This window comes from Symsagittifera roscoffensis, chromosome 6 (assembly GCF_963678635.1).
Source record: "Symsagittifera roscoffensis chromosome 6, txSymRosc1.1, whole genome shotgun sequence".
Taxonomy (NCBI): domain Eukaryota; kingdom Metazoa; phylum Xenacoelomorpha; order Acoela; family Convolutidae; genus Symsagittifera; species Symsagittifera roscoffensis.
This window is the reverse complement of record NC_087067.1, coordinates 24,790,748-24,813,557: the sequence shown is the minus strand read 5'-3', so window position 1 is coordinate 24,813,557 and position 22,810 is coordinate 24,790,748. Positions and strand designations below refer to the sequence as shown.

The 22,810-nt window shown below is 35.7% G+C and overlaps 2 protein-coding genes across 2 annotated transcripts in view; both read left to right on the top strand.

The window, feature by feature from the left end:
* The window catches only part of LOC134847719 (elongation factor G, mitochondrial-like), a 540,091-nt gene that overhangs the window by 350,352 nt on the left and 166,929 nt on the right, over positions 1–22,810 (top strand). The window lies entirely within an intron of this gene.
* Positions 2,758–4,813, top strand: LOC134847674 (signal recognition particle subunit SRP72-like). The gene has a single exon (XM_063864840.1). The coding sequence runs from the start codon at positions 2,767–2,769 to the stop codon at positions 4,693–4,695; it is 1,929 nt and encodes a 642-aa protein (XP_063720910.1). The 5' UTR covers positions 2,758–2,766; the 3' UTR covers positions 4,696–4,813.

Genomic DNA, 22,810 nt, shown 5'->3' with positions numbered 1-22,810 from the left:
CAGGAAACTTTGCTGTTTGTTTCATTTTGTAGAAAATCTGATAAAGAGAGTGTCTTATTGATGGGCAATTTCTGAATAAAATCGGAGGCAGTGAATCAATTCCTCTAGATTTGGTAACGTCTAACTTTTCGCAGACTGATGAGATTCTGGAATCTGATAGATCAAAATCGGTTATGATAGGGTAGATACTTGGTTCATTGTCATTGAGTACTGGAATATCACTGGAACTAATGTACATATCTTGAAAGAAATCAGCAAAGAGATTTGCTTTTTCTTGGTCATTTGTTGCTTCATGGTCGTTATATTTCATCACGGATGGTAGGGTTCCTTTAGTAAATGAGCGAAAATACTTGAAAAGTGCTGATGTAGATCTGCCATTGGATAACAATGTTTCATACTGTGACTTGTCATCTTCAACTGCTTTGTCGCAATTTTCGGACATAAATTTCAATTTTGGGCTTTCACTAGGGAACTTTTTCTTCGCGGTGTTCAATCTCTTAATCATGTTTGATGTTTCCGGAGTTATCCACGGTGGGAGTGACATCCTGTGTTTTGTTCTAACAGGAAAGACTTGACCGAGGTGTTCATTCACCCATTTATACCATTGTTCAAGTAAAACAGTCACATTGGACCAACAAATGCCCTGAAAGGCATTTTTTAGAATGTTTTCGTTCAGAATTGAAAAATTTCCATTGCAGAAACTGAAAGTGGAACTAGTTTTCATATTTGGACGCATGAAATTTCCTGCTGCGGACATATTGAATGCAAAGAGTATTGGAAAGTGATCCGAGATATTCAAAATGCCGTTGTTAACCAATTGGATATCTGTGGTTTCAATTTTTGGTGAGGTAAAAATAATATCCAAAATGTTACTGGAAGTAGTTTTGAATTGAACTTGCTGTTGTAATTTCATTTCACTGATCGTTTCAATAAACTCATGGTCAGAAGGGATATTTGATTGTAAAATTTCCCAGTCAATTGCTGAGTAATTCATATCACCGGTAACAATCTTATGGTCACATTCGGTAGTCTCAATGATGTTTAAAAGGGATATGATTGATTCTGAACTAATTCTGAAAGAACTGGAAGGTGGGGGAAAATAGCAACAGACAACCAATAGTTTGGTTGACTTGAAAACACACATGACAGCACAACATGAACCAAGGAAAATATCGGGAAGAGGGATGGAATAAGATATGATAGACTTTTTGATGCACACCAAGGTGCCTCCATGAGATGACAGTCCTGAGTCTTTCTGAGGCCGGTCTGAGCGAAAAATGTTGTATTGTGGCAAAAAGAGTTCGGTGTCATTGAAGTCCGACGTGAGCCATGTTTCACAAATGCAAATAATACTATAGGAGTGAATGGATATGTAGTTTGCAAAAGTTTTCCGTCGAGACAACTGTAACAAGCTTCTGATGTTGTAGAGTAACAAACTTAGTTCTATTGGTTCGGTTCTGGAGGCAGATAGTCAGACTTTTGAAGCGCTTGTCTTCAGGTAGTCGGTTTTTACTCCGTTGACTATTAGCTCTAGGTTCCTAATTTTTATATTTTCTGGTTTAACACCTTCATTGATTAGATCGCGTCTTTTACGAAGGATTGCATTCTCCTTTTCCTGCTCTTCCTTCGAAAGAGATTTACTGATGTATGCAAAATATTTTTCGTTTTTGTACGTTCCAGTGAATGTTTTCAACATTGAAGCTCGTGCAAGCGTTTTTTCAGCTGTAAACTTGTCTCTAAACCTGACAAGCATAGTTCTGGGCCTGGTGGAAGTTGGGTTGAACTTTCCTAGCCTCGCTGTTGAGGAAACATGGTCATTAGGTATACCCAAATGATTCAAAACAGTGTTTAGATTACTCTCGTCATGTTCAAAAATGTCAATTCTTTTCGGTTTTTCTGGAGTAGCTGAAGTTAATTCAGGAACACCAGATATACGAATTTTATTTTCAAAGTTAGTGGAACTAGATTGAACTTGTTTTACTATCGAAGCAAAAGACTTAGCTTGAGATTTTGTAGGAGTCTGGTTTTGAAGCGAATCGCCAACTGCCAAAATTGTATTCTTGAGGTCGGCGATTTCTTCATTCTTAGACAGGGTCAGTCGATGTTGCGATAGCAATTCTTTGAAGATACAAATAATTGAATCTTTCTTCGTTTTGTGTAGATACTTGTTTATTTCGTCGTCAGATGAGGCCATGATTTCTTCGATGGTAGGATAGTAGTTTTCGATTGAGTCCAGCCTTCTCCGAGAAGTTCCACCCGTTGGTTTTGTTTCATCATCCATTTCAATATGAAACTATTTAATAAGTTTATTCTAGTTCTATAATAATAATAGTTACACTATAATAATAGTTACACTAGTTCACAAAATTTTGAGCAAATTCTGTTTTATCTCTCTGAACTGCCAGTTTTGAAGGTTGATTGTGGAAAAATATTCTTTGAGCATGTAAGCAAAAATTTCACATGGCCAGGAGCAAATGATTAGAGCTGCCCTCTACAAAATTACCAAAATTTAGTTAGAAATTCGAGAAAGAGTTCACTCCGATGCTTAAACTTATGCCGATAGTGAAAGCTGGCTTTTTCAGACCCGAAAAAACTAGTGAGTTATGAAACTAAATTGTGCTAATTTCGTAGAGGTCAGCTCTGATCACTTGCTCCTCGTCTGTGCAAAAATTTAGCTTAAATTTCCAAAGAGTGTTGTCCAAAATCATGAACTTGCGCTTAATTTCATCCACTAGTGTATTTCATCTTGTCGGTTACAGGTTTGATATGGGAAAACAAGAAGAGATAAATCCAGAGATCGTTTATGGAAATGTTTTGAAATTTTATCAGGCCGGTGATTTTGAAAAAGCACTGTCTAATGCTCGGAAGATTGGGAGGCAATGCAGAGATGATAAAATAGCACAAGAATGCATAGCAATCTGCTGTCTTCAATTGGACCGGTTTGATGATTGCCTGGATGTAATAGATAAAAAGAAGCTCAATCTGCGCTTTGAGAAAGCGTACTGTTTGTACAGGATGAATAAGACAATCGAAAGTCGAGAAGTATTGACGAAGGCTACGGACTTAGACACCCGAGAAAAGGAGTTACTAGCTCAAATATTTTATCGCCTCGAACAATTTGATGATTGCATAGAGGTTTATGAAGACTTGATCAAAAATGTTCACGATGATCATGACGAAGAAAGATTGAGCAATTGCGCCGCTGCGCTCGCCGCTAGGGAACAAAGTATTGCGGATGGAAAATTTCCGCAGGTGGCTAAAGCTATGTTTAATCAGGACAGCGGTGTTGCGTACGAGCTCTTATATAACGAAGCATGTGGATATGCGGCATGTGGTGACTTCGAAAAAGCGGAAAAGTTGCTTCAAAACAGCGTAAAAGAGTTCACGGCAACAAACGAAGAAGACATGACTGAAGAAGAACTGAATCAAGAATTAGCGATCATTCGCAGTCAGCTGGGTTATGTTCTGCAAATGAAAGGAAACACTGACGAAGCTCTTGAAGTTTTCAACCAGACTGGCAAAGCCGCAAGTGACGATCCAGGGACTTCAGTGACAATTGCCAGCAATTTAATAACTCTGAATAAATCTGCGACGGTGTTTGAAAACAAGAGACGTGTAAAAACTATAACAGCCCCTGCAAATCGACAGAAATTGTCATCTGTGCAAAAGAAATTGATTGATTACAATATCAGTCTGTTTTATCTAAACAATAATCAAGTCGATGCTGGCAGAAAAGGTTTGCAAGATTTCACAAATAATTATCCCAATGATTCGAATCTGCTACCACTGCTTACAACTGCGGTTATGGTTCGAGACAAGAAATATAAGGACGCAGTTTCTTATCTCGCCAATTTTCCAAATCTGGATCTGCTAGTTGCCCAAGTTTACATGCAACAGGGAAACATGACCGAGACTGCGAATTCTTTAAAAACTTGCAAAAATAAAAACGACTTGGCGATCGTTTCTGCATTAGTTTCTTTGTATCTTTCTTTCGAAGAAGTGTCATCAGCTGAAGAAATAATTAAGCAGTTTTTGGCATCTAACCAAAACCAGGCAAAAGAGCAAAAGGCTCTTATTTTGAGAAGTATCGCGGAAGAACTGATTGAGAGAGAAATGTATACCAGAGCAATTGAGTACCTGGAACAATTGCTCCAGATATTGGGTCCTCAATCAGACATTTTAGCCCAACTAATTACTTGCAGTTCTAAAGTCGACACAAAGCTGGTCAAGAAATACAGCGAAAATCTGGTCTCAATCGAGCAACTAGTTGGCGAATGCGATGTTGAAGAGTTGTCGAAGACCTCTGATATGTTCCTGTCAAATAAGTACGCCCTGAAGAAAGCAGGTAAAGCTGCTACTAATCAAGGAGCGGACAATGAACTAGCTAAGAAAAAGAAAAGAAAGAAGAAACCCAGACTTCCTAAAACCTTCGACCCTAACGTCCAGCCGGATCCCGAACGCTGGCTGCCAAAATGGGAAAGAAGTGCGTTTAAGAAATCGAGGAAGAAGAAAGACAAGCATGATGTTGGCAAAGGGACTCAGGGAGGAACATCTGGAGGTTCTGTGTACGACCACTCGGGTCCGAAAGCCCAGGCAGCTCAAGCCGCATCAAGTGCGCCTGATTCGCCGAAGGTGACTTCAGGTGCTAGACCGAAAACAGCTCAGTCGAAGCGCAGAGGAGGAAAGAAACGGTAAACTTCGGTTTGCAATGAATTAATTGAGTTTTTGATTTCAAAGCTAGGAATTAAGTTTAATCAGTAATTGAAGTTTGCTGTATTTTTGATTTCTTATTTAAATAAGTGTTATTAATGGTTAAGAGTTTTCACTTATTTGAGGTTTTGTATTGCAGGTCGCGATCATTTTTAATTAAGGCGCCAAAAGTATAGATTTTAGAATGCACATTTTGCAATCAAGTTTGTCTGTGGTTTAAAAGCGTCAAAAGGTTCGTATTTGAAGCTCTTTAAACTGGTTACTTTAATAGCAAAGTTCCAGAAAAAAATTTTTATCGAGATTTATAAGATTAATTGAGATCATTTCGTTCGAAAAAATTCAGCAGTTTAAGAAATCTATCTATTAATTAATTCGCGTTTCTTGTCACACGTTTTAAAGCTTAATGTTTTGTCAAGGGTTTTTTGTTCCAAGGTCATCTACGATTTTAACCACACATCTATTGAAGCATGACCAAGAAGTATATATTTCGAAATTTGATTATCTTGACTCAATAATGGCTTGATGCCATGTTAATCTCAGACGATATTTGACGGCTCAAAGCGTTTTAATATTTCTAATTACGATGTTTCGTAGGATTTTTTCAGCGTTATAAAAACTTCTAGATATGAAAGAACCTGTGTTCAGGGCGAGCTCAGGGGATGCAAATGTTGCCTCCGTATGTGATTGGTCAAATCCTTGTGGTTTCCAAGATACGACGTTTCTTTATGATATTAAAAAAATACATTTGATAAAAATGATAGAACTTGGAACAGTCAACCCTATGGTAGTGTGCTGTCAGTTTATACTATGGAGTTGCAAATCTGGCCTACGAATATGGCTGGCAAACATTTAATTTCCGCGGTATTGTGTGTTTTTTTGAAGTTCCAAAAAACTTAAATCAAAAAGATTATTTATCGATTCTTAGATAAAAAAAAAAAGTTCGAACTGCTTGAACCTATATTGGGATGATGCCACATTAATAACAAGAACTGTGGACGTGGGATCCATTTAAAACTGTTCCAAGCAATGCAATGTTCTTGATACGAGATTTCTTATGATTAAAAAAATGTTCTCAGAAAACTCAACCTGAATTCTATCTATCGTGGGATACTGTCTAGGTGCACTCAGGGATTCCAAATCTGTCTTCCATCAAAATTGACTGCACATAACGTTTCAACAGCTGATATCTGCCCGTTTTATGAAATTAAAAAAAAACTTTGAAAAACTAACATTTTAAACCCATGTTGTTATGCTGCCAGGTACTACTAGGGGTTTGGCGTACTTCAGTAGCCGGATAAGGCAACTTAATACATGTGGATGCCTGCGGCTTTTCGTTAATGCAGTTAATCGATTTATGTAACATTGATAAATACTATCTAGGTGTCAAGACCAAACTGACAGGTCGCGCTCAAAGCGAGTTCTGACTTCGAACTTTTTTGTCGTTCGACCTATGCTAACTTCAAATCTATTGAAAATTCGCATGATTCAATTTATCGTATTACTCACTTCGTCTGTCCTATCCGATTAGTGAGATACTCTTAGTAAAGGAAACCGCTGTTACTTAGTTTCTTTCATTCCTTAAATCCCTCACCATAGGGTTTCATACTTGGCTTCTGTTGCCAACTCTTAATTTTAGTTTTCGAGATAATCATTTGTATTAAAAATTAGGGTCATTTTTTGAGTTAAAAATTCACATATCGGATGAAACTTGAAAGTTCAGGAGGTATGTCCATATTGGTGAAACAACCTAAAAGTTGACTTTATAAATTGTTTATTTAGTAAAATAGAAAACCTTGATGGATGGGCCCAATTTTTTTAGTGGTTGCATGAAATATCGTTGTTTTAAATAACTTTCTTAGGAAGCTCTTTTTAACGTTCAACAATCTCTTTGAAGCGCAGAAGCACCACCAATTGAAAATGAGTTGGTCTGTTTTTAAGTTTATGGGAGATCAGTTGATTCCTAAAATTTAAGCATTTTGAATAAGTTGGTCTTCTTTTCTTGTGCAACTATTTCTGGGTAAGTTTTCCGGTTCGTTTTTTTTCAGCTATCTTAAATTGGAAAAGTGAAATTAAGTTTTGAGGTTTTATGTTTTACCATTTAAGACTAACAATTTTCTGAAGTGGCTTTCATAGTGTAAGGGCTCATCTAATTTTAACTGACAGGGTTGCAAACTTGGCACACGATGTTTATTGATGGGGTTGGGTTTTAAATTTTTCTCCACAAAAGGCTTTTATTAGTTTTTTATAATACGTTTCAATCCAAGGACGGCGTCTACCCATTAAGACTAGAGATAAGGCCTAAGCTTGGGAAACTAAGGTTACGGCGCTCTGGTATTTTTGCGCGCTGGAATTTTCTGCTTATTCAGATTATTGCTTGCTATTTTTTGGCTTATTTCCTCCAATATACCAGTTTTTTGAAGGCTCAGCGTTTAAAACCGTTTTAGCTTTTTGCCTCAAAATTTTTCTGAACATTCTTTGCGGCATAGCGGGAGTGTACCTAAGCTTCGTCTGCTTAGTTATCTCTTGTTATATTTCGTTTCAATACTCATTTGATACCGACAATTGTGTTTCTCGACATGTTTTCTGCAAATGGAACTTCTAACGCATCAAATTTCAAACGCGGCAAATGTATAAAGTTATTGGGTTGGTTTTCAATTTTTTTTGTTTCAGTGGCTTTTTTTGGCTAGCTGAATTCTTTTTTGTTTTGTATCGCAAGCGGCGCGAAGCCTCCTTTTGCCTCGGTGTAAATTTCTCGAGCCGGCTTTGACTTGTTTGAGACTATTGAAATAACAGAGACAGGTTTATCGTTTGAAAAAATGATCATCTTGCTTTTAATTGAATAATTAAGTGTCTTGCAATTGGGAACTAGTTTTCTATTTCCGGTTAACAACTTTAATAACACAATTTCAAATTGTTTTATCATTGAATCTTAACTTGGGGATTTTGTCCTGGACGGACTTTTTTTATTTTTCAATATTTATGCACTTGCATATTTTTTTCGGTTAAATTTCAATTGCCGGACTTTCGTTTGTCCGCTCAAATTTTGTCGGCTTATTTGCCACTTCACTGATTTTGCTTGTGCTTTAAACAACTCCCATTGTAGTCATTGTATTGCTCATGGTTTAAAAGATTTTTATGAAAAACTTAAAAGGATTTTAAAACCAAAAAAGTTCAGGTTTTTTGCTTAACTTGTCTCTGCACACACAAAGAGTTTCGGCTTTGTTTACTTTTTGTAAGTTTTGTTTATTTGCTAATTTATTTTTCAATCGTTTGGCATGTTTTTCCTGAATTGAGCTTCTATCGAGACTTATGAAACTTTAAGTTTTGGTAGACCTACTTTGTTTTCAACATTTTTTCATTTTTCTACTTTTGTTTTTTTATGTTTGTGTTGAATGGCAATTAGTGCGAAGCTCTGCTTTTTCTCTATTGTGCTTCTGTGTATTTTTGTAATAGAGGTTTCATTTTTTCAAATTTTGCTTCAAATGCAAGGCAAGTAATGCTCTCCCATGAAACAAAAATTGAAAAATTAGCAAATAAAACGTGAATGTGTTTTTCTGTCAAAATTTTACTAAATTTTTAATATTTTGCAGTGGAATGAAAAGCATACTTATTTAACCAGTTTTAAAAATTGTGTTTCTTATCAGAAAAAAGGTTAAATACTTCATGGTTCCAAAAGCAGCCTTTTTCACAAAATTGGCCTAATGTTAATGCTCAGTGTCCTTTTGTCGTTTAAAATTTGAAATCATTTGAAAATGGGGAGGAATTTTGTATTCGGGTGTGCTTTAGTTTTTCGTTTTGTTTTCCTCGTGTATTCGGGTGTATTTCAATTTCTTTGTTTTCCTCGCTAAATGAGGAGGCACGGCAATTAATTTTCGGAATTGCTCGAGTGATATATCAATTCACCCACCCTTCAGTCGTGTTTCGAACAACTTAAAAAATTTTCAGAAAATTGTTCCAGTATTGAGAAAAAACAGGTTAAAAGTTTTTGATTTTTTGTCTATTTTCGAGCAAGAAAAGTAAGTGAGAAGGCTAATTTCATTTGTGAATCAAGATAAGCTACTACAAAAAATTATCAGAATACTTTGAGTGATATGTCATATTAACGCTCGTGCAGCCCTGATTCGAACGAAAATTTCAAAATTGTCCCATTGTCGAGAAAAACTTCAATTTCGAGCGAGTAAAGCAAGCGAGCAGACTTTTTATAGAACGATAGTCCATTAAATTTTAGTTTACTCCAGTGAAATTGTTTTAAATTTTTTTTTCAGCGAGGTCTTGGGAATAAAAATTTCAGTAATTCATAGAAAATATTTACAAATAAATGACAAAAAAATGTTGTCTTTTTTGGATTATTCTTGTCATTTTATGACAATTTAAATGGCCAATTTGCCTGTTTTACTGTTATGGTCGAATATGCTTAAACTCTAGGCTTTCTTTAGATCCTTGCATCACATCATGCACAGAAAACGACACTAATTTGAAAAAATAAGAAAAAACGTATGTATTTTTTAAGAATATGGTCGGAACATTCTGTGCTACTTGCACGTCAACCGGTTATCCTTTTTTGCTCTAGCGTTTGTTTGCTGGTGCTAGCAATTTATCAGTTTGATTCTGTGAAGGTTTAGGTCAGACTGCATTTATTTTGAAAGATCAATGAATTAAAAATCGTTTTCTTTTTAAAAAGTCGTGTCGAGAACCAATCTGATAAAAAATTTTTGCTTACCACAAAATTAATATTTCCCAGTTTGAGGGTAGTGTTTTGATGGTATATATTGTTTTATGAATATCTCTCAGTTTCCAGTGAATGGATTTTTGTTGGTGGAACCAGGAATTAAATTTGGTATTTTTTTTTGCTGAAGTTAGAAGTAGCGGAAGATTTTTTTTTATTGTCAATGGTAAATATGCAAACGAAAACTTTACAGAGAATAGATAACGAACCCATTTGATTCATGAAGCGCTGCACAAAGTAAGAATTGAAATGAAAAATGACGAGAGATAATATTACATTTTGGCCAAAATTTTTGAAATTGTTTTTACGAATTTTTTGATTATTCGAAAAACTTACAAACGGTTCATGCTTCCGACAACAATGTGGGACAGAAATAAATGTGTAGTCGTGTGTTTTGTTTGCCACGCATAATCCGGTACCACGATGGATATGAGAAATACCAGTTATCAAAGCCCTCTCATGATTCATTCGATCAATTGTAACAAAGTATTCCAAAGAAATTTCGTCTTAGGCAAAACAGGTTAAAAGTTACTGCTTGTGCGACAAATTTTTTGAGGGAAGATTCTCTCTGTGCTTAGATTGTAAATGTGATATTTTATTTTTCCAAGAGAAGTTTTCTAAAAAGTGAAAAGCAAACACCTGGTTTGCAATGAGAATACTTTTTTCGAACCGAAGTCGCACTTTTAATTGCTCCGTTTTTCAATGTGCTATTTCATTGCAGCACGTTCATAATAACTCGTCTTTAAATATAATCGATGCCGAGGCTATTTACACATGCGAGCTTGTGAGCGTAGTGTATTATTACGAACCTTTTTTCCAACCTAACTCGCAAATAAAATTGCTCATTTGGTGACATTTGTGCTATAATCCCGGTCTGTAAAATTGGAAATTTCGTAGCATCTATTCTCTGATTATTTGTATGCTAGTGTTATAGACTGTCATCATTGGTGGAGTGGTTAGGTCGTGAGACTCATAATCTCAAGGTCGCAGGAAATTGCATAGCATCTGTTCTCTGCTTTATTTGTTGCTAGTGTTTGGTACATATCAAGCGTCCGTGGCTGAGTGGTTAGTGCTTTCGCCTCTGTGTAATACAGATGTTTTGAGTCTAAAATTGAAAACTGAAAAGGTATCTGAACATTTTGGAAAATGTGTTCATTTAGGAAAGTTGTGTGGTTTAGAAAGGATTCGGCGGTTTAATCCGGCATAGCTCATTTAAACTGAATTGAGGCAAGCAATAAGGGGAGGTGGTACGACTTTAGGGTGCTTTAATTATCTTGTTGGGGGTGACGGTTCAATGTGCAACTTTGCCACGCGTTAAAATTGTTTTCCTACGATAGCTGTTTTGGAAATTTGTTGACGACTTGTATCGACTTCTCATGTTTTATTTGAATCTCATTTTTTATCAATGTGTTCCTGAGTCTTTCTAATCAGTTCCTGAGTCTGGTATTGGACAGATTTTTTAAAACGTTCAGAAACAATCAGGGGCGGATTTAGGGGGGGGGGGCGGACGCCCCCCCCCCCCTCAGGGATTCGACCCCCTGCCGACCCAAAGGGTCCCCCCTTTGATACTTTTTCAGAAATCCATTTTTGGCCGACCGACCCTAAATTTTTTAAAGGCGCCTTCGGTGCCAATATATACTAACTTTGAGGGGGAGCGAGCGCCAAAAAAAACGCGATTTTTTTGTCAAAACTTTTCAAAAAGTGCCCAAAAACGGCTTTTTTGACTGTTTTTTCAAAAAATTGCCTGCGGCGCAGAACATTTTTCCAAAATAGGGGCAAAACAGTGCTTTGGGAGAGCTCGAAAAGTCAATGTGGTCAACCTAAAAAAAAAAAAAAGGTCGTCGAAATTTTGGAAAATTTTTTGAAAATCCGCCCCCCCTCGAGAAAATCCTAGATCCGCCCCTGGAAACAATGTTTTTTTTCCTCCATCAGTACTAAAAGAAAAATGCAAATTTTTTATTCAAATCGGAATAAGAGTTTTGTTTTCGACTAGAAAATGTATTCTAGACTTGTGTTCCTGTTTTCAATTTGTCTAACAGAAACACTTCCCATGCTGAGACTCTTTGATGTCAAGCTACTATACAAATCGCCTATGAAATGTTAATATATTCATTTCCTTAGAAAATCAAATTGAATTTTTTGTTGTGTTAACGATGTGCTTTAGTAATTTGGAATGTTGCAACGGTTAAGTTATCGGCTTCTTTTTCTAGGAAATGGGGATTCTGTTGCTCTTTAATTTTTTTGGTCAGAACATTGTGCTACTTGCATAGCAAATGGTTGCCCAAGTTTGCTTGTATTTGCGTATGGGGATGAGCGTAAGTAAAGCCTTCGAGTGGTCAACTTTTATTGTAAGGCAGTTTAATTACTTTTTTGACAGTTAAACGGGCGCTTACTCAAGATATGTCGGCATAGTGATATCTTCGTAAATCTCACCTGAAAAAGTAGAGAATAATAATAATAGTTTTTATTTTTAAGAAAGAGATTGAGTTTTACGACTTTTCACCGCTTGTTAAGTTTTCTTTCGATGCTCATTTTACATTTTATTTTCTTGACATTTTCTGCAAACTTAGTTTTTTTGTTTGGATAGATCTAGTTTTCTTTTGGCTTTTTTTGAATTTTTTTCACTATTTTACGCTGGCGGTAAGCAAGTGTATCGCAATCGGTTACTAAACTTTTTCCCGTCAAAAAATTTGTTCAAATGACTCATCTGGACTCATCTCTTGATGTGGTTCTTAATAAATTTAAATTGCTCATTTTCTCCTGCACGCTCAGCCTAGTGAAGGTCCTGGGTTCTAATCTGACCAGGAGCTGTTTTTTAAACGGGATCTGTTTTTGAAACATATTTGTCGAGCTAATATTTGTCTGCTTATGTTTTGTCGTCTTAAATGCCGCATCTAAGAAACGTTGATTTTTGCTGTACACAATTTTCATTGTAGTTGCTTTTATTGTTTTTTCATTTTAAATATCCGGCCAATTCGAAGTTTGCGTGCGTGTATTTGTTCTGATGGGGAAGTGGGACGTAATTTTTTAAGTTTGTTTTTTTTTGGCATGAAGGGTTTGAAGCATGAAGTATTTTCGGCTTTGAAGCATGAAGTATTTTCGGCTTTGTTATCGCTCAGTAAAATTTGCTCTCATGTTTATTTGCTTTCTCTTTAAATCATGATTTTGCCGAACAGTTTTAGATGATTTTCAGCTGATTGGCTGTCGGCTTTAATTCTGTCGGTTTATTTAGCTATTATTTTGTTTCCTGTAAATTGCCGTTATTAATGAAAGACTTTGGCCCTAAACTTTTGAATGCTCAAAGTCAACCCACTCGGAACTCTTCAAAAGACTTCAATAAATTTAAACATAAAAAACGTTTGAATTTTATTGTTTCTTATGTTTTTCAATTTGAATGTTTTTCAGCTGTAACAACAGAGCATTCGTTCATTTAGGTTCAAACTGTTATTTTTTAGAAAATAAAAATATGTAAGGTATGTCGAAAAGTTTCAAGAAAGACCACGAGCTCATCGAGCGATTCATTAAGAGCCTGAATTATTCAGCGGCTATGATTTATGTGGACAAAATCTTGTCTCAAAATCCGAATGATTTCAAGTCTTTGGTCTACAAAAGCAAGTGCGAAATGGCTACTGGTATGTACCCCGACGCCCAACAAACACTAATAACCGCAATGTCTCTTCAACCAGAGAAGCCCTTGCCTGCCGTTGCATTTGTGAGCCTGTCTGACAAGTTCGAAGTGAATGAAGAAAAGTTGAAGACTGCTCTAGAATTGATGCGAAAGTTTTCCCAAGATAATGGTGACATTGAAAAATATCAAGTGTATACATTGAAGATGCTCAACTTGGGTGTGCGAGTCAAGGAACCAATTGAGCAAATCAGAAGTTTGTTAGAAGAAGTCGATATAAGTTTGCTTTCAAAAGACGATAAATTTAATACTTTGATTGCTCTATACGACAGGGACGCTGATTTAAATGAAGATGAAACTGTGTTTTTGTTTGAAATGCTTCATCAAAAGATTCTAAAATTTTCTGGAAACCTTGACTGCGACAACGAAGCTCTAGACTTGTATAAAAAGTACTGTGATTTAGGCTATAAGTCGCAAAAATTATCTGAACTTTTTGACGTATCGAACAGTATTTTTTTAAACAGCCCTGATGCTTGGGTTTTGCATAGTGAATTATTGAATTTGATTCAGCTGGACTTCTGCACTAAATTAGCAGAATCGTTTGAAATGCCGAAACTTGATGAAAATTCAATTCTTATGCTGGAAAATTTATCCCAACTTCCGGACGATGGCAGAAGTGTCAAACCAACAATACGAAACATTTCGCATTCCATTTTGTTTTTCACACAGAAATTTGTACGTCGGAGTTGGGATGGAAGCTTCGACAAACATGCCTTTATTGAATCTGTCAAGCTAAATCAAAGTAAACTAATCAGCGCTTTTTCAGTTCACAATAAAGATTTTCTGCTAGGAATTATCATTTTGTACGTCTGTGTTTTGACAAAAACTAAATTAGATGCGACCATTGTTAAGATGGATTTGATGATGGGTCTTTTAGAATTTTCGAAAAAACTATCGACAAATTTGAAGGTAAAACTGAAAGTTCTTCTCAAATATATCGAATTAATGGGCTTCCAAAATATGTCAAAAATAAAGTTCGAACAGGAAGTTATCGATCTTTGCAATGAGATGGTTCAAGATCAAACCGATAAATCCTCTGGAACAAAACAAGTCAAGTTTCATTCAGCTATCGTAGAATCATATATCCTCAGCCAAGAGTTCGAAAAAGCGCACGAGTCTTTAAAGCCTATTGCTGATAGTAATTGGGAATATTGGTACCTCAAAGCTCTCTTAAACCGAAAAATGTCAACCAACAAAACTTGGTTGGAGTTTATCAGAAATATCGAAGAAGGCCTTGAAATTGATCCGCACAATTTTGACCTTCTGCTGATAAAAATTGTTCACAGCTTTAAAGAGTTTATCAATGGTAGAAAGCAGAAAGAAATAGATGCTGACGAAAATATCGGTGCAGATGGATGTAATTTAGATGAAGTTCTCGAAAATATCGAAAAGTTGGAAATCTTAGATCCGTTTTCGTGTGAAGTAAATTATGCCTACGGGTTGTATTTCTACGCTAGTGATCTGTTGCAAGATGCATTAGAATCTTTTCAAAATTGCTTCGAAGCAAATCCCCTGCATTTGAAATCGATCAAGATTTACGGCAGACTGCTTTTCGAATTGATCTCATACGAAACTTTAGTCGATCATTACAGGAGGCGTCTCGCATGCTTTGATTCTAAAACTCAGTATAAAATTTGGCTTCGCTTAGCGATCGATTTGTTCTCAATTGAAGAGTATCATTTTTCAGCCGAGTGTATCAGTCAATGCAGAACTCATGACAGGAAAAACCACCTTAGCTGGTTACTAATTGCAGTTATATTTTACAAAACTGAAAGTTATCAATCATCGCGTAACTGCGCGTTGGAGGCATTGAAATTACTGCAGAAAAACGAATCGTTTTTAGTCGACGCTTACAAAAGCGATTTTGAACTCAAAGCTGCTAGTTTCATAGTGGCTTCCAGTAGATTGTACATGGGTCAATTAAATTTCGCTAGAGATGATTTTAAGACCGCTTTGACAATCAATCGAGATAGTTTGCTGGCTATCTGTGAACAAACTGTAACTATTAATAAACAGATTAATGGCCAGTTTCAATCTCTGGCAGGTACAAACCAAGTCAATGACAATTTACAGTCGGCAATTAGTTCGGGGTTCGAATCGGTCGAAAGGTTTCCGACAGAAGCGCTCGCCTGGAAAGTTCTAGCGGATGCTCTAATGTTGTCTGAAAACTGCTCTAAATCAGAATATTTCGAAATTCCAGGGTATGTTCAGAATAAACAAAGTCGAACAACGCGAGTTAACAAAAGTGGAATGCTCTTTTTGGCTTATAAGTGCTATAAAAATGTCATCAGGTATTCAAATGGCATCAACTCTCCGAACGCTTGGCGTGATCTTGCTAAATGCTGTTTCGCACTGAAGATCAAAAAATTCTTAGAACTTTCATTACTTAACGCAAAAATTGCCGTATCTCTTGATGAAAGCAGTCAAAAAATGTGGATGTTTTTGGGATCGCTCGCAGCGTGTTCAGAAGTAGCTCATTTTAATTTAGCTCAACATTCTTTCCTGAAGGCATTCAGTTTAGATGAAGATGATCTCAAACCGTTGGGCTACTTGGGACTGCTATATTTTAAAACAGGGAAATATGAATCGGCATCGAAAGTATTCGATTACATCCAGCAAATTGAACCCTCAAATAGTTTTAATATTTTTTACAATCAAATTCAAAAGTCACAGGGTTCGTATGCAAAGCCAGCGTATGTTTTAAATACTCTGGATTCAAAATTTGAAGAACCTTTAAAAGGTCAATATTTGTTGCTAGCAAGAAACGTTTTAGAGTCTAGTAAAGCCATTGAATCGAAGTATGTGTTTAGAATTATCAACGCGATTTCGAATTACGTGCGCGATGCTCAAGTTTCCAAAAGAGAGAAATCTGAAATGTTATGGATGCTCGGAGTTTTTCATGAAAAACTAGAGCTTCCAAAGTTAGCTTTAAATTGTTACTTAAAAAGTTCGAAATCACAAATAAATGCAGACCTCTTGAAAGCGTCACTGCTGCGATTTGCTGTGAAATATGCCTACCAAATTGGGGAGAATGTTCTTAACGAGTTTGAAAATTCAATTCAGCTAACGCGTGAAATTGAAGAGCGTAAAATTGAAGACAATGTTTTCATCTTACATCAAAAATGCTTGAAATCGTTCACAAGTGAAAACCTGGAAGTTATTGATGTCGATCGAGGTGAAAACTCTAATGAATTTAGGAGAACAATTTTGAGAAATTTGCAGAAAGGTTACTTTTCAAACTTTAACCCTTCTTGTGTTTTTAAGATGTTTTTTGAACTGATAAAAATGGGTAAATTCTGCACAGCTTTGCAACTGAGAGAGAAAATAAAAAGTTTCGATGGAAAGTTTGAAATCCAAAAAGAAGTCACTCTGAATTATTGCGTAATGATTGAACTTATTCTGAATGTTCAATTCGAAGAAATTCTGAAGGTTGCCCAGAAAAATATTCACAGAAAACCTTGGCTTGCCGATAACTGGAGTCTGTTTATTTATTCGTTACGATTTTACTCAAAAATGTCTGCTAATAGCGCAAATTTTTCCGCAAAAATGGAAAATTGCGCGCCAATACTGTCCAAGTTTTGTGACAGGAACTTTTTGTCTGACATTATCAGATTAACATATCAAAGTAAAGCATCCGAAGATCTTATAGAAAATCAGATAGACTTGATTCGAAATGTGGGCATAGTTTGCCCGGAGAGCTACGTAGACTCACTAACAAACTTGTAAGCTAAGCTTTTTCTGGGTATAGTATGCAAAATTGACGTGCGATCTGTATTTAGACAACCGCGTATTTATACTCGTCAGTAAGCAGACAAGTACTGTTTTAACCAATCAGAATCGAGATGAGAAAGCTAACTTACGAAATAAATAGTTATTAATTTCTTGTCTCGATTCTGATTGGCTAATAAAATGCTTGTCTGCTTACTGACGAGTATGAATACGCGGTTGTCTGAATACTGATATATAACCGCCAAAATTAATGATATGTTTATATTTCGTTTTTATATTTTTACTTTATAGTTAGTTCAAAGCCTCAATTTAAGTTTTTACTGTATCTTTTTTTGTCGAATTAAGCACGCAGTTCTTTATCCAACTAATTGAGCTGAGTTGCGTAGAAATGAATAAGTTTTATCATAATTTTTGATCTGAAGATAACATAGATATTAAAAATGGGATAAAATAAGAATTCAAAATCTAGCCGGTCAAAGAGGACTTCGTAGGAGTATCGATGAAGATATTGCATTGATGATTTTCAAGCAACTCATTAATTTTTGTTGTTGAAACTGACAAGGGAAGACCTGGGAGCAGCCGAGAATTGACCGCTAGTACGACAGATAGTCATATAATAAACTGCAATTTATCATCTGTACATTAGTTTAATTGGTGTCCCAGATGACATATGTTCGAGAAGTCCCTGGGTTGACATGTTAAAATGTCAATATATTGATATTAAAATTTTTGCCGAAGTGAACGTTTTGAAATATCCGATAAGAGTGTTAAATTTTGTTTTCTACTCTAGTCAGCAGCGTAGTGTATTAGTACCAACCATCGTTTTTTCTAACCTAACTCGCAAATAAGTCTTCATGAAAAGTGTTCACTTATTTGGTGAAACTTTTGCAATTATCTCGATCTGTAGAATTGGAAATATCATAGCATCTGTTTTCTGCTTTATTTCTGGTCAGTGTTTGTGATTAATTAAGTGGTCAATGCCTGAGACTCATAATTTCATAGTGTTTGCGAAGCAACTTGGTCACATCCTAGTAGTTCGGCCATTGAAAATGGGGAGAAATTTTGTATTCGAGTGTTTTTAGTTTTCCCACGCAAAATCAGGTACAACAAATCATCGGAATGGGTAGAGTGGTACACAAAATTGAAGCCCTTTCAGTCGTGATTCGACCGACATAAAAAAAAATTGCAAAAAATTAGCTCAGTATTGAGAAAACCTTGTTTAAAATTTTCGATTTTTATTTCAATTTCGAGCGAATAAAGCGAGCGAGCAGGCTTACAGCAGCTTATTTATGCTTAATTTAAGCCCTGAAAACTTAGTTTCAAGCTAGTAAAATTATTTTTTGGAATTTTACCACTTTTTTTTTTGGGAACCAAAAACTTCAAAAAAATTCAACAATTTAAATTGTTGAATCTGCAAAATTAAAAAAAAAAACTTGCATGTTTTTCTTTTTCTGCATAATTTGTTGCTCATTTTACTTATAGCACTTTGATTGTTGAATATGCCTAATTTACAATTTTATGTCTGATCCTTTTATGACACCACTCAGAAAAAATTGCACTAATTTGAAAAAATATAAGTTTTTTAAAGACTATGGTCGGAACATTCTGTGCTAATTGCAAAGTAACCGCTATGTTCATTCATATTATAAAGAAAACGTAATCCTTAGAATAAAATTTTTAACAGTGATTGAACTATCGAGGTTTACAGAGCGTGGTGTGATATACGACAAGTCTTTGTTTTGTTTTTTCAACCAAGTCGCAAATATTGGTGCCACTTTTCGTGACGTCTTTTTGACTGAATGTGCTGTCATATTCGATTAGTAATACGTTAACTTAGTTGATAAATTTAAATTGATGAAATGGACCGAAAAAAGCTATTTGTTTCAAACAACATAACAATACTAAAAACTCGATTTTCGAAGTTTTCTAACTCCGTATATCTCGCAGTTTTTTGAACTGAGTATTTTATACGTAATGTGGCTTTATGCGTTCCAATTTATTACTTGACAATTTAATGTGGATGCCTTCAGTTGGCCATATTAAAAATTATACATGCCAAATTGCGTCATTTGTATTTGGTGCCCCTTTTTGCTGCATCTCATTGGCAATTTATTAGCATATGTGGCTGCTCTATTTGAGACTTAGTGTTTCGCGATAGTTCAGGTTCCGTGGTCGAGAGGACAGGTAGTGAGACTGCAATTCCCAAGGTTGCAGGTTTGAATCAGATACTTAGCGAAATTTTTCTAATTCGAGGCTTATTTCTTCTTTCTATTTCACTAAGGCTGCTTTTTTTTGTGTTCCTGCTTGTTTGCGAAGCACAGCTTCGCCTCTGTGTTTAAAACAAAATTATAAAAAAATTTTGAAGCGGACGAACGACAGTGCCTTGGAAGGTCAAGATTTTTTGATGTGCGCGAAATGTTTCGCTGAATTGCAAATTAAATCAAAGTTTCGATAGAGGAAATCCATTGATTTTTCAGAACGTTTTATGAAGTAATAGCAGATCTAATTTTAGGCCTTTTCGTATCTTCAATAATCTTTCACCTTGTTGAGATGCACCCATAGCCCCTTTAAAGCCCTCAAAGAAATCGTAAATAGTTGGGGAGCGGTGGTGATGTGGTTACGTCTCCGCCTCTCAATCGAAAGGCCGGATCAAATGTTTAGGGAGAGGTTGCTTGAGGGTGAGGCAAAGTTACCTAGCCCAGAAAAAAATCCCAATAATTGCATGTACACTTTAACCAACACACGACAGCGGCTATCTTGAAGTGCTGAGTAGCTTGTATGTTGATCATTTCCCTTGTGAATTAATCGTTTTAATTGTATGGTCTTCGTTCGTAGTTTTTGAGAGTACTAGATGCGTATAAATGGCCTGAGACGTTAAAGAAAAATCGGGTAGATTTGTAGTCGCGGAAGAAATAGACTTAGGCAGAAATAGATGTCGCTCAGCAAGTTGCACCCGAAGATTTCTGCCAATCAGGGACCCCTAAAAATGATTATTGAAGCACTGCTAATGCATTGCTGACTTAAACAACTGCATGGCCCACAGAGATAACTCACGCATTTTGAGGGGAAAAACAGTTTCAATTTTTAACTACACAAAAAATTTTGACCGACTGACATGCCAAGAGAATTCTGAATAAACAAGATGGCGGTTGATTTTTTGTGAGTAACAACATTTTTCGTGGTTTTTGTCAGGCTGATTTGAAAACACTCAGCAAAACAAAAGAAGGCTGCTAATATCAGGGCAAAGCCTTGACTGCTCCGACTGCCCTTAAACTGGTTTTAGGCTGATAATATCGAATATTACTTCTTAAAAGTTAGGGCTGTATGAAATTAAAATGTATAATTAACTGACCTCAATTCAATTTGACAGATTTTCTAGAGCGGGACAGTTGACCACGCTGAAATATTTCAGGACAAACTTTCAGCATCGAAGTATAAAACGATCAGTTTAGTTAGACTCATTTTAAAGTGAACAGCCAGTCACGCTCATAAAATGATTTGCGCTCACTTCAGGGCTCACGTAGTTCCAGGGATCGAGCCCTCAAATGAGCCAAAAATTTTCTGAATAAAAAAAACACCATATATTCCTCACTTTCTTCGAATGAGTCTACTTGAGACTACTTGTATTAAGACGCAGCTTTTGCTATTTGGACTGACTACCTTTAGCAACGATGACTAACACTTGGAAACGATTATTTAATCGATAAATTTGCAAAAATAAATATTTTGAATTTCAGTTTCATTTTCATTTCTGAAACTTATTCTCCCAATAACTATAGTAAAAACAAAGGAAGATAATTTTGCGTCGGATAACGAATTAATGACAGCAAATTAGTTACCGCAATTGCAAATTTTTGGTAATTTAAAAACTTCAATTTAAATTAAAAGGTTTAGTTGCTGCTTATGTGAAATAAGATCCGTCAAAGTATTCCCTATTTTTAAGATGTTATTGCTCTTAATTGTTTTTTAATTTGGAACATCAAAATCATAGAGTTGCTTTTAAAAACCACCGCGAGCATAAATGTTGGTTCAATTTTATCGACAGTCGGAACAAAAACGCCTTTGGTAATATAAAAATCAAAGACATGAGGATAAATTAAAAACTAAACCGTTGAAATGGAACAAAAATGCCATGTTCAAATTTTTTTTTGTTCTTAATTAAGGTGTGCAATAATTCAGTCAATTTTCGACTTTTCAAGCAGTGTTTTTGACGGAATATGGATCTACCATCTTAAAGTTATTGTTGTCTGAAGCTCAGTTTTGAGAAAATATTTTACGTGAGACCTTTTTTCGTAAATTTATTGGGGTTGGCTCAGTATTGGAAAATGGCTCATTTGGCTACTCTGGGATAATTAACGCGCAAAACTTTGAGTTCTTACAACACACGTAAGCGGCAGGTAACTGCGTTCCAAAAGGAATTGAGGCAAATTATTTGGACTTTTTATTAAATAAAAAGATTCCAAATACATCTCTTTGTAGTTAACAGCTTGAGAGGAGAAAAATTTAAAAATATGTACAAGCTCATTCTTTCGTTAACCTCATATTTAAAAAGATAAGTACCTATGTTTAGTTTTTTTGTAAAATAAAAGGGTTTTGAAGTTTGCTAACCTGGTCAATTTCGAATAATTAGACACGTTTTAATAAAACAACCAGTCACACTAAACTATGGGTGTGCGTGCACGGGAGGGGAACGTAGATCCAGGGTTGGAGCCCTCTAAATGAGCTGAAAAATGGTCTGAATAAAAACCGCCCTAAGTTCATATATTTCACACTTCCTTCAAAAGCCGGAGCATTAAGAGTGCTCGTACCAAGGCACAGCCTTGGAAATTCGGAACGACTACCCCATAGCAACGATGAAAACGTTTAACAGGTTAAGCATTTTAACTTTATACCTGGATGTTTTTGACAAAATTTTTTATACCATCTGAAAGAGATTGTTGGCTGCAGCTCAAACATGTAAAGATATTTCAACTGTGATTATTTCCCGCTAAATGGGGGGGGGGGGGTTGAAAGTGGCCATTTTGGGGTAAATATTTTTTTGTATCTTTTTTTCAGTCAGTCAATTGAAAATTTCTTTAATTTGCCTTAAAGTGCAAGCGTAATATTCAAGATTTTCTCCTGATATACGAGTAGGCTTGTTGTTCCGACGGTTTAAAAAATGCGGAGCGATTTTGTATTCGGCTGTGTTTTAGTTTTTTTGTTTTCCTCACAAAACCAGGTACCACAAATAACAAGTGTAAAAATTGAAATGGGCCGATTGATGTACCATATTAAAGTCCTTTCAGTCGTGATTCGAACGACATCAAAAAACAAATAAAAATAATCTCAATGTCGAGCAAAACTAGTCTAAAATTTAAGATTTTTAGTTCAATTTGGAGCGGGTAAAGGAAGCGAGCAGAGTTTTTATAGAAGGATAGGCCATGAAAATTTTGTTATACTGTTGTAAAATTACTTACACTTGCAAGCAGCGTTGTGTTTTAGTACGAACCTTGTTTTTTTTTGCTAAACCTAACTTGCAAATAAAAGAGTTCATTAAAAGTATTCACTCACTTATTTGAAGAGTTTTTTGCTACAGTTTTTTTAGCATCTGTTCTGTGCTTTATTGGCTAGCGCTGTGAGATTGTGAGATATTAAGCTTTCGTCGCTGAGTGGTTAATACGTGAGACGCATAATTTTTTGGTCACAGATCGATTTCGAGACGTAGGCGAACTTTTACTAGTTTAAGGTTTATTTCTAATTTTTCTTATTGCCTTTTATGGAGCTGTTTTTTGTCGTGTTTTCGCAAGTATTTGCAAAGCGACGATTTGCCTCTGTGTTTGAAAAGTTTTTTTGGCGCAGACTTGGGTGTAAAAACTTCTACAAGTGAAAAAAAATGTCGGCAAAAATTCAACAAAAGTTTTGAATTTTTCAATTTTTCATTGATTTTGTTGTTTTTTCTTGTTTTTTTGACAAAATTAAGG